Source organism: Primulina tabacum, chromosome 13 (assembly GCF_025594145.1).
Source record: "Primulina tabacum isolate GXHZ01 chromosome 13, ASM2559414v2, whole genome shotgun sequence".
Lineage (NCBI taxonomy): Eukaryota > Viridiplantae > Streptophyta > Magnoliopsida > Lamiales > Gesneriaceae > Primulina > Primulina tabacum.
In genome coordinates this window covers 36,285,979-36,302,732 of record NC_134562.1, presented here as the reverse complement: position 1 = coordinate 36,302,732, position 16,754 = coordinate 36,285,979, and the positions used below count along the sequence as shown (strand labels likewise).

General features: G+C 36.0%; 3 protein-coding genes across 3 annotated transcripts; 2 read left to right on the top strand and 1 right to left on the bottom strand.

Annotated features, from left to right (window-relative positions):
* Positions 1-110: 110 nt before the first annotated feature.
* On the bottom strand, positions 111-1,673 carry LOC142522694 (putative membrane metalloprotease ARASP2, chloroplastic). Its single transcript, XM_075626231.1, has one exon. The coding sequence runs from the start codon at positions 1,507-1,509 to the stop codon at positions 154-156; it is 1,356 nt and encodes a 451-aa protein (XP_075482346.1). The 5' UTR covers positions 1,510-1,673; the 3' UTR covers positions 111-153.
* An 886-nt stretch (positions 1,674-2,559) lies between these two features.
* Positions 2,560-5,670, top strand: LOC142523071 (uncharacterized). Its single transcript, XM_075626710.1, has 5 exons — positions 2,560-2,708; positions 3,032-3,174; positions 3,302-3,431; positions 4,023-4,214; positions 5,258-5,670. Exons 1-5 carry the CDS (start codon positions 2,646-2,648, stop codon positions 5,465-5,467), a joined length of 738 nt encoding a protein of 245 aa, XP_075482825.1. The 5' UTR covers positions 2,560-2,645; the 3' UTR covers positions 5,468-5,670.
* Positions 5,671-6,639: 969 nt separating this feature from the next.
* On the top strand, positions 6,640-14,415 carry LOC142521617 (aconitate hydratase, cytoplasmic-like). Its single transcript, XM_075624725.1, has 20 exons — positions 6,640-7,160; positions 8,015-8,119; positions 8,422-8,582; positions 8,665-8,757; positions 9,639-9,824; positions 10,030-10,191; positions 10,539-10,683; positions 10,767-10,909; positions 11,006-11,062; positions 11,154-11,233; positions 11,313-11,388; positions 11,659-11,844; positions 11,925-11,992; positions 12,072-12,190; positions 12,277-12,398; positions 12,659-12,757; positions 12,829-13,308; positions 13,482-13,580; positions 13,710-13,952; positions 14,053-14,415. Exons 1-20 carry the CDS (start codon positions 6,845-6,847, stop codon positions 14,119-14,121), a joined length of 3,009 nt encoding a protein of 1,002 aa, XP_075480840.1. The 5' UTR covers positions 6,640-6,844; the 3' UTR covers positions 14,122-14,415.
* Positions 14,416-16,754: the final 2,339 nt, after the last annotated feature.

Below are 16,754 nucleotides of genomic sequence, written 5' to 3'. Positions count from 1 at the left end.
TTGGATTGAAACTGAGGCCTGGAAAGTGCAAAATATAACCTTTAATAGAGAGAACTGTTTAAGAAACCAGTATACATTCTGTTCGACCCAAAAGATACCTGAGCAACCAATTATCTCCACAAACATGTCCATTTCCGAGCTTTTATCAAAGCATCATAATAAATCTTTAATGAACTCAAGGTTTAATGTATCGCGAACAAGAAGATAAATCCCAAGAACTAAGACTAGATTTATGCCAGAAGACATAATTCGTTGCTCTAATTCCAACGGAAGCTTTCTCCCACCTCGAGCCGCCTCTATGAGAATCAATGCCAAAGAACCGCCATCTAATGCTGGTAGGGGAAGAAGATTTATCACTGCCAGATTGAGATTCAAGATGGCAGCAAATTGGTAAAGGCCATCAGCATTCGATTTGGCTACTTCTGCACCAACAGCAATAATGGCTATTGGACCAGAAACCTTACTAGCAGTTTGCGAGAAATTTAAGAATGTCTGTTTCAAACCGTCCAAGACATTTGAAGTTAGGCCCCAGAATTCACGTCCCGCGAAACGAAAGACATCCTGCAGATTCTTCGGTTTAGCTTTTGAAAACTTGATGTTTGGTGATAATTGAACTCCTATTCTACCAGTACCGTCTGAATATTTGTCTGGCGTAATGTTGATTTCTAAATTTTCTCTACCTCTTTCGATCTTGAATAGTACTTTTCTTTTGGGACTGTCTCTAATGATGTCAACAACTTCTGAAACTAAACTCGGGCTGGTTGTCAAAAGCTCGATATCATTAACCCCTAATATAACATCACCAGGCAATAATCCACCTCGTGAAGCAGCTGACAATGGCCTAACCTCAGGCACAAGAACACCAGGAAAAGATTCTTGAACAGGCAATCCAACTAACACAATTTGGGTAAAAACTATAACAAAAGCAAAGACAATATTAGCGATCACGCCAGCAGAAATAACAATCACCCTATCAAACACGGGCCTATTTTTCAGTAAATTCTCGTCATCCACAGGAATATCACTATCAGGATCATTATCAGGAAACCCCACAAAACCACCAAGAGGAAACGCTCTAATCGAATACTCCACCTTTTTGGAATTAAATTTAGCTAAAATTGGACCAAAACCAACGGCGAATTTACTCACATGAATACCCCGAAGATGAGCTGCCAAAAAATGACCACTTTCGTGGACAACAATAATAGCAGTTAACACTGCAGCTGCTTCAAGAACCGATTTAGCGCTCTCGAAGCTACCAAAATCCAGGCCATATACAGCCAAAGTTCTAAACTTTTTTCTCCTCCCTTGCCTAAATCTTGAGTTCTTGCATAAAAACGGGGTCTTGCTGCAAAATCTTGAACTAGAAGAACCCAAAACAGTATATTCTAAAGGATTAGAAAAATGGGCTTTAGTTTTCACAGAAAAATCTGAAATGGGCTGCGTCCTGGAGTTGAGAAATCTGCGAAGAGCGTGGGAGGTTGAGGATGATGACAAGTTTATGATCATTTTGATGAGTTCCTAATGAATATGGCGAGTATTATCAGCGCTCAGGAGGACGAATATGAGTTTAATGTGGGAAAAAAGATTGGATAATTCGTGATTTTGTTCTGTGGAGGTGAAGGGAATGGAATATTTCTATCCATTTCCACGAAGTCACGAACTTTCTGGTTTTTATACGATTTTGGGTTACTGAGAGATAGTGCATTGAATTTGGGGTATTTGGATGCTGTGCGATCCCAAAAGTCCAAAGGCCCAAACAATATAAATCAAAATAACATTTTGTATAAAATAATATTAAATAAAAGCATTTCATGGATTTTTACCAAATTCAAAAATCATTTATAAATGTAACAAACTTGCCTCCATCTGAAAAGAAAAACATAATAAAAAAATGAACTTTTCTCATTTCCTAAACTCGAAATTTTTATAATATTATTGGGTATTTGATTTAATTGAACTGGATAATTTCTCAATATTATCTTTTAATTAATCATGTTCTTCAACTGTTTGACGATTTTCTCAACACAAATACTGAAAAAAAAAATGTGGTAACTAAAAGGTATCAAATGAATGATTTTGAACAAATAGTACATTCCAATGACACAAAACTATGTCTAGCATCTTCAAAATTCAAATATTTGAATTGGGTTAAATTATTTTAATATATTGAGTAGGTCTCCTGTGAAACGGTCTCACGAATCTTTATATGTGAGACGAGTCAACCCTACCCATATTCACAATAAAAGTAGTACGCTTAGCATAAAAAATAATTTTTTTTTATGGATGACGACCGTTTCACACAAATTTTTGTGTAATATATTTTTATTAAAGATAATACTATATTTAATCTCACTTTATTTTGGTGAATCTGTAGCATGAGCTACAGCCAAAATCAAATGGATCAATCTTTTGGCATACGAGTAAAATGTCTTTTTGAATTTTTTGAAGGATATTTTGTAATACACATGAAGAAATTATTTTTTTAATTAAATAGTTATTCGAAGATATTTTAATTTTTTTTACTTTTTTTTTTTATATTTTCGTATGTATTTATTATTTTAACTTCAGCTACAGCTACTCTGCTCCCTCATCTTTCTCTATTGTGTGAACCAGTTTCGCTTTCTCCATTTCCTTTTCGTGCCATGGCTTCTGACTCTGCCGCCTCTTCACCATTCAAGAAAGTCCAGATTCAGAGAGACAACATCGTAAGTATGCTTCCTACTGCTTGTGCGTTTTCATACAGTTTTATCCAGTCGCGTTATCAGTGCAGTGTGATTTTTTAATTAATTTATCTGGGTTTTCTTTACGAGTTAACGGAGAATGATGGGGTTTTGGAATCTCGGAGGCTGATACCGTTTAGGGTTTGATCGATCAAAGCTCAATGAATTTTCGTTGATAATTTTTTTATAGATATATGATTGATATTCAGTCAATTATTTAATGGTTGCGTTTTGCGCTTCAAAATTATCTTGTATCGGTTTTTAAAGTTTTATTTTTTGGGCTCCTTGTTGGCGAATCGATCAAATAGACATTTGATGCCTATGTGACTGGCAAAGACGATGCTCCTGGCATTATTGTGCTTCAGGAATGGTGGGGCGTTGATTTTGAAATCAAGAATCACGCCCAGAAGATTGCGCAGTTTGATGCGGGCTATAAAACTTTGATCCCAGAGTAAGATATGGCATCCTGTCTTGCAATTTGGTTTGATAATTTTTTACTGATATTTGTACTTTTCTCTTCATAGTTTATTCTTGTTTGATTATTGATGTATTAATCATATCATTTTTGTTGAACTTAGTTTGTATCGAGGAAAGGTTGGTTTGGATGTTGCAGAAGCACAACATTTAATGGACGGTCTTGACTGGCAAGGTGCTGTGAAGGATATTGAAGCATCGGTCAACTGGCTTAAGGCTAATGGTTCGCAAAAGGTATGTGATAATCTTTCAATGTTTCTTTTGTAAATTTCCTGTGTTGGATTTATATTATTTGTTATCATAAGTAAATTTGATTGCTGGACACCTTTTTTTAAGTTTTAAACTGGTTGCAAAATGCTAATTATTAGAATTTGAGTATCGAGCTAGTTTAAACATGATCTGTTGATGATCCTTTATCCTATTTATAATGTGAAAATCTCATAGTGGTCTTTTGATGTGGCATTTTGGCTTTTTTAGAAAACCCCCTTTTCATTTCTCCTTTTTTTGGAGTGTCCAGTCGCAAAGCTTTTTAAACAATTTAGTGTTTTCCCTTTCAGTTTGAAATCCAAAAGATCAGATTGTCTCACACAGAGCTGTGTTTTCTGTGCCGTGGTTTTGCGCACTTGAAATGTGTTTGTCGGTTACTAATTACAATAATTGCACAAGTTCGCAGTCTTTTTACGGAAATATCTGTTAGCATTGTCGATAGACAAGTTAATGGAAAATCTAAAAGTAAAAATGGTGAACTTTGCATTAATAATCCTTATTTTTTTTGTATGAAAAGAAATAACCCTTTTCATTCACTTGTGATATTTGCTTTGCTAGATTGGTGTAACGGGATTCTGCATGGGTGGTGCTCTTGCTATTGCAAGTTCTGTGTTGGTCCCTGGGGTTGAGGCTGTTGTAGCCTTCTATGGAGTACCTTCCTCGGAGCTTGCAGATCCTGTCCATGCTAAGGCGCCAGTACAAGCTCATTTTGGTGAACTTGACAATGTTGTTGGATTTTCAGATGCAAAGGTAATGTTACCCTTTTACTGTATGGAACATATTTGTTATTTAGTTTCTCAAAAACATAGCCCCATCTTTCCTCTCAAAACATTTTCAATCTTTCTGAGACAAAATGCTTTAGTCACAGATATCCTGAGACTAGGCAACCAGTTACTTGAGATCAAATTTTGTCTTCACGGTTGTCACTTAAATTGGGTACATTTCCATCCCTTTCAAAATGAAAAATACAACAATGTACTGAGGTCAGCCTTACAGTGAATGTATCATTCTAAACTAGGAGTTCAGTTAGGCAGTGGTGTAAGTCTTAAGCTGAGTGGATTTGTACAAGTTGTTGTATAAATTAAAGTCTTTTAGTGGAACCTATCCGAGGTGGTAGAAGGGGTGATGTAGGAGCAATTGAAGTCTCCGAACATCCATAAACATATCTTGTATACCTAAATGTTTAACTATTGTTTTCAAACTGATTTGATCAGTTCAAGCTGTTTTCAGTTCAGTTCTCACCATAACTGAGCTGATATAAGCAAGAACTGATCCCCCTTATATCAGTTAATCAGTTTACATGAGTTAAAAGCTTTAAACTGGTTAGCTTTTAACGAAGGATTATTCGAGTATTTTCCGCTTGGTTTAAAACCAAACTCAATATAATTATCGGTGTTTACATTCTTAGAACACGAGCTATTGCACCTCATTGAGAATATTGTGTTTGAAACACCCTCGCAGGTGCCTAGAACCGATCCAACATCATGTAATAAAAAAGTGTAATGGTGTGTCTTTATAAGAAAGGATAGGGCTGATTTTTGTTGTCTTCGGGGCAAACAGCCATCTCTTACATGTTGTAGGTTTCTAATTCCAGTGTTGTGGGAAGTTATGTGCTGTATTTAGGTCCTGGTAATAGGGGAGAGTCCAAGATTTTTTTTTCTTTCCAGTGCTGAACAAGGGATCTCAAATAATTTTTTTAAAAAAATTCTTTGGATGTTCCTGACCCCTGGCTCGGCGTGATATGTCTAGCAACACCTTGATATTACCTATAAGCTCATTATTTTTATGTACAGACTGGAAAAGCATTAGAAGAAAAGCTCAAGGCATCAGGAGTTCCACACGAGGTACACATTTATCCTGGAATTTCACATGCCTTTATGAACAAATCTGATGATGGAAAACAGAGAAGAAAAAGTATGGGCTTGAAAGATGAAGATGACACTGCAATTGAGCTTGCATGGACCCGTTTCCGGACATGGATGAGTAGCTTCTTGTCTCTATGAGCTGTTCTGTTTTAAGATCATACACTGTATTTAAAATAAACCGTGGTGTTCTTCATTTGTAAGAACAAGAAGTTGGCCTCATTGGGATCTTGTTTCCTTTTGGGTACACTTTATCAGTAAGGGTGTGAGTCACTGTTTGGATGAAATTCTATGATTACTTCCTTGGTAGTTTCTTGAAAGCTCGTTTTCTTAGGTTTCCTCAATGGATTCTATTTTACATCTTTATTGCTGATGTGTGCTATGGAAATTGGAAGAGTATCATTGGGCATCTCAAATGTTCAAAGAAAAACCGAGAAAGGTAACGGCGTCGTTGCCTCTCGGTTCAAGCTTCTAGTCAATAAAATGTTTGTAAATTATATGAAAAAACTGAGAATTACATGAAATAAAATTCTTGCAAACATTATCATAATTTTGTGTTGGTTCATCTTCTTCCAGTCTATTCAAATCATTATTTCAAACCTATTTTTTTACGTCGCAATTTATTTGCAATGGGGGTTCGTCTAATCGTCGGTTGGATTTCCACCATGAAAAATAAAAGACGAAATCGACCATCATGTTTGAGTTTCGTGCAACTTTCTAACTTATAAAAATATCCCATGGCCGATGGCCCTTGAACGCAAAGTAAAGTTGCCCTTTTCCACTGAAATCTAAAATAAAAGAATGGGCCCTTCAAGCAAGGTCGTCACCGATCTTGTTCTTTTATGCATCTCTTTACCCATCACAAGGTTAGGTTTAGTTTAGTGCGATTAACTAATTAATATTTTTCTCAGATGAAATAAAAATGTATAATCAATTAATACAAACGAATATCAAATATATGGCTTGTTCTGTACGAAATTGAATAACATGATTTTCTATGTGCCATAAATATGAGTTATGTTGGATTCCAAACGCTTTTAGTAAAAATTTCCTGTGAGACGATATCACAGATTGTATTTTATGATACAGATCTCTTATTTGGGTCATGAATGAAAAAATATTACTTTTTATGTTAAAGAATATTATTTTTTATTGTGAATATCGGGAAGATTGACCTCACAAGAAAAATACTCCAAATTGTTACACTCCGTTAGTCATTCTTTAGAAAAAAGCGTACTTTGTATGTATTAAAATACACCAAAAAGAACACAACTTTTCTACGAATTCGATTCCTCAAACCTAATATTTGATCATTCTTCGTAATCACTCTCTTCTTGTACAATAATAAATACATTCCCGTGGCTGGCACACAACCCTAGACTCCATTTCTCGTCCCCAAGAAAAACGCCATTCCTCCATTGTCGTCACCTCCCAATCATCAGCCTTGTCTTTCTCTAATTATTGTATTATTTTGTTTATTTTTTTTGTCATTGAAGTCTATGTGATCCATATATAATCATGTTTGTTACCACTGGGACTTCAACGCTTCTCAGAAGAGCTTCCTCTCAGGCTTCATCTTCCTCTTCGACTGCTTCTGCTGCTGGGAAAAGACTTTTTAAGAGCTTGTCGAACAATCCCGTTTCGAATTTGCATCATAGTGGTGGGAATTTTGGTTATGGTGTGAATCAATACTGCCGATCTTTCAGTGTTTTCAGGTCTGTGCCAAGGTGGAGCCATGGTGACTGGAAATCACCTATGAGTTTGACTTCCCAGATCAGGACGACTTCTATTGCTGATTCGTCAATTTTACTTTATCGCAAGATCGCTACGATGGGTTTGTGTTCTATTATTTGTGTTGTTATGTTCCAATCATTTGCAACGATTAGAGTTTTTGGCCTTATTCTTGTATTCAGCCGCTGATCGGATAAAATTTATTCTTTTCATTTTCAAGAATTTGATCGAATGGAATCTTTTCAATTTCAAATCACGTCGATCTCATGGCACCCCACCCGCTCCTTTTGTTAATAGGATGTAATAGATATCTGACAGAGGGTAAGGCGGGCATTATCTTTAAGTATCAGAGAATCAGGTGCGGATAGTGTTGGTTGAGATGATCAAAGGGATGAAAGTTACGTTCAACAAATTTACAAATACAGATTAAATATTTTGTTTTATTTTTTTTTCAATGCGGATATTTTAAACCTGTGTCTGTTGCGGTAGGGGCGGTAACTTTTGAGATTGACCAATGATTGGTTTATGTTTTTCTGGATGTGTGATAGAAGTTGGGATTTTTAATCATGTTTACTTCAAGGTTAAATTGAATTCGGTTAATCTGTTTCTTTAGCCACTTATTTTCCTTGCCCAGTCTTGATTGGTTGCAAAATCATTGAGATCACTTTCGTTTGGACCATAAAGATTGGATAAATTAAAATCGATCGTCGAACTCGTTGCATCGTCGAACACATTGCATCATGTAGATTTTAAATACTCATACTTCTTTTTTGGTAACAAATACTCATTTTATTCCAATCACTTAATCCTCATTAAATAGCTTATTGCTAGAAAACTGGTGAGCTTGGACTTTGGTGAAAATCTTCCATGGGGAGCTTTAGTATTCTTGACTTGGTTTTCCAAATTGTTTTTGGTTAAGAATGCTTTTTAACTGCTGCTCATCTTTTTTGGCTTCAGCTTCTGAGAATGCTTTCAAGGGAATCTTTACCACTCTTCCCAAGCCTGGAGGTGGTGAATTTGGAAAGTACTATAGCCTGCCCGCCCTAAATGATCCAAGGATTGGTAAGTTTTTTTAATGTGACATTAGTTTCCTATCTGTTAAAGCTTTTATATTGGATTTCAAATCCTTCAAAGTTTTGAGTTGCCGCTATATCGAACTCAAAATTTGAGATGTTAAAGATATATTATATTTCTGTTTGGTGTTGTACTTTGCATGCTCAAAATGTTTACAATATCTGCTCGTTTTCTATAGCATATATATATTATTCTTTTCAATGCTTTTTCTAGGTATTCACAATGTTCACAGCTAATGTTTTCTTTAATATTATGTCCTTTATTTGGATTGCGCTTATGCTATGCTACAGATAAGCTGCCGTACTCTATCAGAATCCTTCTTGAATCAGCCATACGTAATTGTGATGGCTTCCAAGTTACAAAGGAGGATGTTGAGAAGATTGTTGACTGGAAAAATACTTCCCCGAAGCTAGTTGAGATTCCTTTCAAACCTGCCCGTGTACTTCTCCAGGTACTGGTTTTTAATTCCTGTTTTTGACTTCTATTATGACAACCAAGCAGTTTTCATCTGATCATATTTGCTTTGTTCCTAGGATTTCACCGGTGTACCTGCTGTGGTTGACCTTGCTTGTATGCGTGATGCTATGAACAAGATTGGCAGTGATTCTAACAAGATCAATCCATTGGTATGCACAGTGTTGTATTGGTTTGTATTCTCTTTGGGTTACTAGACATTGGAAATTCGAGCTCAGTAGAATTTTCTCTACTGAATCTTTTTTGATTTTATGGTATCAGTACTAGTTGATCCATTCCTGTCCACAGAAGTGATTCTAGTTCAATTTGTATCTAAAATTGGCCCATAAAACAATATTTTAAAGTTGTCTTTTCCCAAATGGATATTTTATAAGACTGCCCGTCCTTTTAACCTGTCAAGACATTTTTATTTTGGTCTACCTGATAGTTGCTCACGAGAGTATGTGCTAGCGTATTGCCGATGTTGAATATTGTGTTGACGTGTGGAATTTGTATATCTAGCTTGGGAATCCATCTGCCAAGGTTGTAGTTGGGGATTGTGTGGTCTGGACATGGGCTAAATGCTGTACCTTTTATCCAAATACATTTACTTTGGGCGTAGAATGGGAGCAGGCCTAACTAACCCTTGTTTATGCAAATTTCTATTGCTGGATCAGTTCTTATTATAATATGAAACTGGAATTGGAGAAGTTTGTAAAAGTTCTAGTTGAAATGATTCCCATAAATTACATTGTAGTTCTAAACGAGAAAGGTCATGCTATCAATTGTTGCTTAGACATTTGATGGCCTCCGTTGTCCGTGGACTGAATTTTCTTCCCGAGTTCAATTCTCTATTTGTTGGTTTAGTAAAAATCATATTCCAGGCATTCTTCTTCCTGTGTTAGTTTAGATAACTCTGGGTAAATTCAGACTATTTTGTTTTGGAACAGTCCTTGTTAAATTGATATCATAACCATCCTGTTACTTGCTCACTGGTTTACCCATCTACAATTGTACTACAGTTACTGATTCCAATATCCTTGGTGGCTTGCAGGTTCCTGTTGACCTTGTTATTGATCACTCTGTTCAAGTTGATGTTGCCAGGTCAGAAAATGCTGTTCAAGCAAATATGGAGCTTGAATTTCAGAGAAACAAGGAAAGATTTGCTTTCCTTAAGTGGGGATCTACTGCTTTCCACAATATGCTTGTTGTTCCACCAGGCTCTGGTATTGTGCACCAGGTATTATAGCATATATATAATAGCATTAAGATCTAAGCTATTTGACTTCATTCAATATCAAATATCATATTTCCCTCAACTTTTCATTTGTACAACCATTTTTTCTTGTGCAAAAGTGGATTTTAATAGAGGTAGTGTTTTTCCTTTATGATTTGAGTTGATAACAGACGAGTTAATGAGAGGTTGTTTCTGCTGCATTGTTTAGGTCAATCTTGAATATCTTGGGCGAGTTGTCTTCAACACTGATGGCTTAATCTACCCTGATAGCGTGGTTGGGACTGATTCGCACACCACCATGATTGATGGTTTAGGGGTTGCTGGTTGGGGGGTTGGAGGTATTGAAGCAGAGGCTGCGATGCTTGGTCAGGTACTACCTGTAAAAAATGGCGCAGAGTTTTTAAACACAGTAAAATAATATTTTGTACCTCATGGAAAAATTGGTGCTAACCGTGTTGTGTTTTTCATGCTGTACTCTCATAATAGTGGTACTTCATTGTTCAGTAATTACCCTTGGAAGTGTTTTTTTGGCCCCTCTATGGTTTTTTCTTTAGCCCCATATTTTTCAAAGGCCTCTCAATGTGCTAAATAAACATTTTGGAAATTTACTTTTGCCTTAGCTTGATGATGGAAATTAATATCGCTCTTCACTTATGCTGACACTTGTATGTAGTGCTTTCTGCAATGTGTGCCTAATGCTATTACATGTTTTTACAGCCTATGAGCATGGTTTTGCCTGGGGTTGTTGGATTCAAATTGTCTGGGAAATTACCAAATGGTGTCACTGCGACTGACTTAGTTTTAACTGTCACTCAAATGCTAAGGAAGCATGGTGTTGTTGGAAAATTTGTTGAATTCTATGGTAACTTTCAATGATCTTGAGGATTCGTAGTGTTTGTTTCATCAGAGGATAAATTACATGATTCCATGTCTAACCGTGTTCAGGTGAGGGCATGGGTAAAATTTCATTAGCTGACAGAGCTACCATTGCGAACATGTCTCCGGAATATGGTGCTACAATGGGGTTCTTCCCTGTAGATCATGTCACTTTACAATACCTCAGGTTAACAGGGAGAAGCGATGAAACTGTAAGCATATTTTATTTTCATAAAATTATTAAGAAATGATTTACCCATGCTATTTCTCCATATTTATATCAGCAATAACCTCTTTTGTACATTCAGGTGGCAATGATAGAAGGTTATCTGCGTGCAAACCGGATGTTTGTGGATTACAATGAGGTAGGGCTTTATATTGAATGAAAAGAGTACTTGGTTCACGGTTAATTCTTGGTTTCATCTGACATTCTATATGAATTTCTCTGCCTGTCAGCCTCAACAAGAAAGAGTATACTCATCTTATTTGGAATTAGACTTAGCAGACGTTGTACCTTGTATGTCAGGGCCAAAGAGGTTTGTGACAGGGATTTTCCACTCACCCTCAGGTTTAAAGTTGCGTATTTTTGGTATCATTAAATGTAGTTTCTTACAGGCCTCATGATCGGGTCCCTCTGAAAGAAATGAAAGCCGATTGGCATTCTTGTCTTGATAACAAAGTTGGATTCAAGGTGTGGATTAAAACTTATTTGCTTTTAGTTCATTGTTTTAGAACACGAAGTAACTTTTTGAAAGCTAGAATCATTTGTTTTTCTTCTATTTTTATAAAGGTTACTCTTCACATTGATGGATTATGTTGTTGCTTGATGTTGGTGAATTGTTAGTTCAGCGCTCTATTCTGGCTTTGAAATAACTTGAAAGAAGCCAGCCCTATTGAAATATCAAAAAGTCAGTGTGTCTTCTCTTCATTACCTTACTGATTTTATTTAAATTTGGTGTAGGGATTTGCTGTGCCGAAGGAGGCACAAGAAAAGGTGGTAAAATTTTCATTCCATGGTCAGCCTGCAGAGCTTAAGAATGGTAGTGTTGTGATCGCGGCTATCACAAGCTGTACAAATACATCAAACCCCAGTGTCATGCTTGGGGCAGGTCTTGTCGCCAAAAAAGCTTGCGAGCTTGGTCTTCAGGTTTATACTCTAATAACAAGCTGAGCTGTTTATTTAATCAGGCACTTATTTTGAATGCTAACCTCGTGGTGATAATCTAGGTAAAACCATGGGTGAAGACAAGCCTTGCTCCAGGCTCTGGAGTTGTTACGAAATACTTGCAGCAGAGGTATTGTCCGTGTCTTCATGTTTTAAGGCAACAGCTGGTCAAATAACGCAATTGAGTATTGCTTCTATGGATGTTGTAGTGGGCTACAAAAATATTTTAATCAGCAAGGCTTCAATATTGTGGGATATGGCTGCACAACATGCATTGGAAATTCTGGAGAACTGGATGAATCAGTTGGAACTGCTATATCAGAAAATGGTACGTGGAAATCCATGGTACTCTCTAACTTGGTACTTTTTGCATGTCACTTGACTAATTTAACTAGATATGGTTGTGTTCTGCAGACATTGTTGCTGCAGCTGTTCTTTCAGGAAATCGTAACTTCGAGGGTCGTGTCCATCCATTTACTAGAGCAAACTACCTTGCTTCACCTCCTCTAGTGGTTGCTTATGCCCTTGCTGGCACGGTTGGCGATTGATTCAAAATTATTGCATTTCTTTACGATTTGTGTAACATCGTGACTGATAGAATCCCTATTATTATTATTCATGACTGAAGAAACAAAAATCAACCTCATATTTGGTCCAATATCAGACTAATAAACTTCTCCTGTATTTAAATTATAAAAGACATGCACTGATACTTCCTGCTTCCTAGCATCATGAGTTGGTTATAGGATTCTCGTGATTAATACATGGTCATAGTATTGGGTTGACCTCCTGGCAGGTTGATATTGACTTTGACACAGAGCCAATTGGCGTAGGCAAGGATGGCAGAGATGTATACTTCAAGGATATCTGGCCTTCAACTGAAGAAGTCGCCGAGGTATTTAAATATAATATTTGATCTTGAGATTGAAAACTGTGCTCCAGCCTTATGAAAGGATTGTCTTACAGGTGGTTCAATCCAGTGTATTGCCTGACATGTTCAAGAGCACATACGAGGCCATCACCAAGGGGAACCCCATGTGGAACCAATTATCCTTGCCCACTTCAAAGCTTTACTCGTGGGATCCAAGTTCTACTTACATCCATGAACCGCCATATTTCAAGAATATGAGCATGGAACCTCCCGGCCCACATGGAGTAAAAGATGCCTACTGTTTACTGAACTTTGGAGATAGCATTACAACAGATCACATCTCGCCAGCTGGGAGCATCCACAAAGATAGCCCGGCAGCCAAGTTTCTCAATGAGCATGGAGTTGATCGGAAGGATTTCAATTCCTATGGCAGTCGACGGGGTAATGATGAAATAATGGCTAGAGGGACTTTTGCAAATATTCGTATTGTTAACAAGTTATTGAATGGGGAAGTTGGACCAAAGACAGTTCACGTTCCCACTGGAGAAAAGTTGTATGTTTTCGATGCTGCAATGGTAATATTTTCAGTCTTCTTTTACATTAGAAGTGAGATTTTTCCTTTGAATATTATATTATTGGAGTAAAGTTGATAATTATAAATCCTCCGAGTTCTGCACTTGATCATTATTAAATCCTCGGAGTTCTGCACTTGATCCTAATACATTTTGACAAAATCGCAACTTTTCAGAGATACAAATCTGCCGGACAGGACACTGTAATTTTGGCTGGAGCGGAGTATGGAAGTGGAAGCTCTCGTGATTGGGCAGCCAAGGGACCCATGTTGTTGGTGAGTCTCTCTTTTGTCTATGCCCTGTGGTTCACGTTTTAGTGTTCTCTTTCTTACACTTTCCAGATTGGAAACTGAGAAAAGGTCGTATAACATATACAAATCGACTAACAGACCATCATATAACAGGGAGTCAAAGCTGTGATTGCGAAAAGCTTTGAAAGAATTCATCGAAGTAATCTTGTAGGGATGGGCGTTATTCCCCTGTGCTTCAAGCCTGGTGAGGACGCAGACACATTAGGATTGACAGGGCTTGAACGTTACAATATTGATCTTCCCACCAATATATCTGAAATCCGTCCTGGCCAAGATGTTACTGTCCGTACCGACAACGGAAAACAGTTCACTTGCACTGTCCGTTTCGACACTGAGGTGACTACCTCATTCTGGTCTTTCTGATAAGTTTTCCAACCTCTTTTTTCCTGAATTTTAAAATTCAAATTGTGATTTTGATACATAATTCATCTTATAGGTTGAGTTAGCTTACTTCGACCATGGTGGCATCCTTCCGTACGTGATTCGACAGCTGAGCAAGCAGTGAGGACTAAGGAAGCATGCTCCATTAGGGAGTCTGGTCTTTTTCTTTGCAAAACTTTGAAAAATAAAAAAATTAATTTTTTAGTATCCCATTAATGGGGACTTTCTTGAGCAAAGAAAGGAAAAGGCCACGAGAAAAGTGATTCGCTCTTGTAATAAAAAGAATAATAATTATGGAGATTAAATTCTGTGAAGAGAAAAAGAGACAACTCACCCTGTATTTGTTTTTGGGATGGCTACAATGTTGTTGTTTTTTTTGCTGTAGATAAATTTGATGGTCTTGGCTCTTCTTTTTTTCTTTTTTTCTGATTTTATCATTTCGAACTACAGTTTTACTTCTCATTAATTTTTATAATTATGATATATATATATATATATATTATATATATATGAATATAAATTTAATTAATTACAAAAACAATTACATAAAATATAATCGTTAGAGTAGGTCTTTTGTGAGACAGTTTCATGAATCTTTATATGTGAGACATGTCAATTCTACCGATATTCATAATAAAAAATCTCTTGGCATAAAAAGTAATAATTTATCATTGATGATCCAAATAAGATATCTGTCTCACAAAATATGATCTGTGAGACAGACTCACACCAAGGTTTTGCCTACTCGTTATCTTTCTATTTTATTAAGGTTGAGGACATGATAGTAACCACATAAGGACACCAACTTTTTCTTCCAACTTTACCCATGTATGATACTAATATTACACTTTTATTTTTTGTTTTTTGTAATTTCAACACACACTTTTATTTTTAATTTTTTTATTTCAACAATTCAAATATCAATTTAGTCTTTTCATAATTTGTCAATTTCACTCTAGTCCATCGATAATAAAAAAAAATTATACACACACATCGCGTATGCAGAATAACTACTTTATGTTATTATTATGTATCGTAATTTTTAAAATACAAAAAACCTTCACAAATTACAAAAATTCTCCATTTTTCAAACCGATTGCATGTCACAAAACGCTGGCGTACATAAATACTTCGGACCCGAAACAAAAAATTAAAATTATTAAGACGTTAATGGCACAGAACATGTCGTATTCCTGAGTAATAAATGTAAGGCTATTAAAAATTCCGAATCCAAAGGTCGAAAAGTCAAGACCCTTTTTTTTTCGATTAACTCTAAATTTTAAATTTTGTATTAAATTTGAAATATTGATATTAGATAAATTACACGTGAGAAATTTTCTAGATGTCATCGAATCTTATATGTATACCAGACTTTAAGGTCGAAAATAAATAAAGAAGGCAAAGAAAATGAGTATATAATGTTGTGAAAAAGTAAAAATTTACGGTAAAAAGTATAATCTCAAACTCTCAAAATTTATCAAACTACACGCTTTATAATATTTTTCTCTCTCAACTCAATTGTGATTTTCTTCACAAATGAGAGATCTATTAAAATCTTTACAAATAATCCAAAAATAAATTCATCATTACATACATCATCACACACTAATTTTCAATATTTACAACTCTTATTTTCAACATTCAAATATTCAATACACACATTTTAAATATTATTTTTCAACACTCCCCCTTGTGATGATGATCATAATGATTGTCTTCATTACGTGTTTTTATACTTGCCTCGTTAAAAACCTTACTAGGAAAAACTCATTGGGATAAAAACCATAGTAAGGAAAAAAGAGTGCAGTCACGTAAACTCCCCCTCATGTTGACACGAACAATTCTTCAGAAATTTCGTAGATTGCGCATCCCAATATTATATATGTGTTTTCTGAATATTGTCGTAGGAAGTGTCTTTGTGAAGAGATCTGATGAGTTTTCACTTGATTGAATGTGACGAACATCAATATATTTATTCTTCTCAAGCTCCTTGGTGAATGCGAAAACTTAGGAGGAATATGTTTAGTTCTGTCGCTTTTTATGTATCATTCTTTCATTTGAGCAACACATGCAGCATTATCTTCATATAGTATCACAGGTTTCTCGTCAAATGATAATCCGCATGAGATTTGGATATGTTGGGTCATGGATTTTAACCACGCACATTCACGGCTTGCTTCATGTAGTGCAATAATCTCGGCATGATTTGATGAAGTTGTTGCGAGTGTTTGTTTCTGTGAACGCCAAGAAATTGCAGTGCCTCCACGAGTAAATACATATCAAGTTTGAGAACGTGCCTTGTGTGGATCAGATAAGTATACAGCATCAGCATAACCAATTATACTTGGATTAGCATCTTTTGAATACAAAAGTCCCAAGTCTGTCGTTCCTCGTAGATAACGGAATATATGTTTAATGCCGTTCCAGTGTCTCTTTGTTGGATATGTGCTAAATCTTGCCAATAAATTTACGGCAAAAGATATATCAGGCCTTGTACAATTTTTAAGATACATAAAGGCACCGATAGCACTTAGATATGGTACTTCTGGACCAAGAATATCTTCATCATCTTCACATGGACGGAATGGATCCTTTTCTATGTTTAATGATCTAACAACCATTGGAGTACTTAAAGGGTTTGATTTATCCATATTAAAACGTTTAAGGATCTTTCTGTATAATTTGTCTGGTGAACAAACATTCCACATTCTTTTTGTTCAATTTGTAAACCCAGACAATACTTGGTTTTTCCAAGAT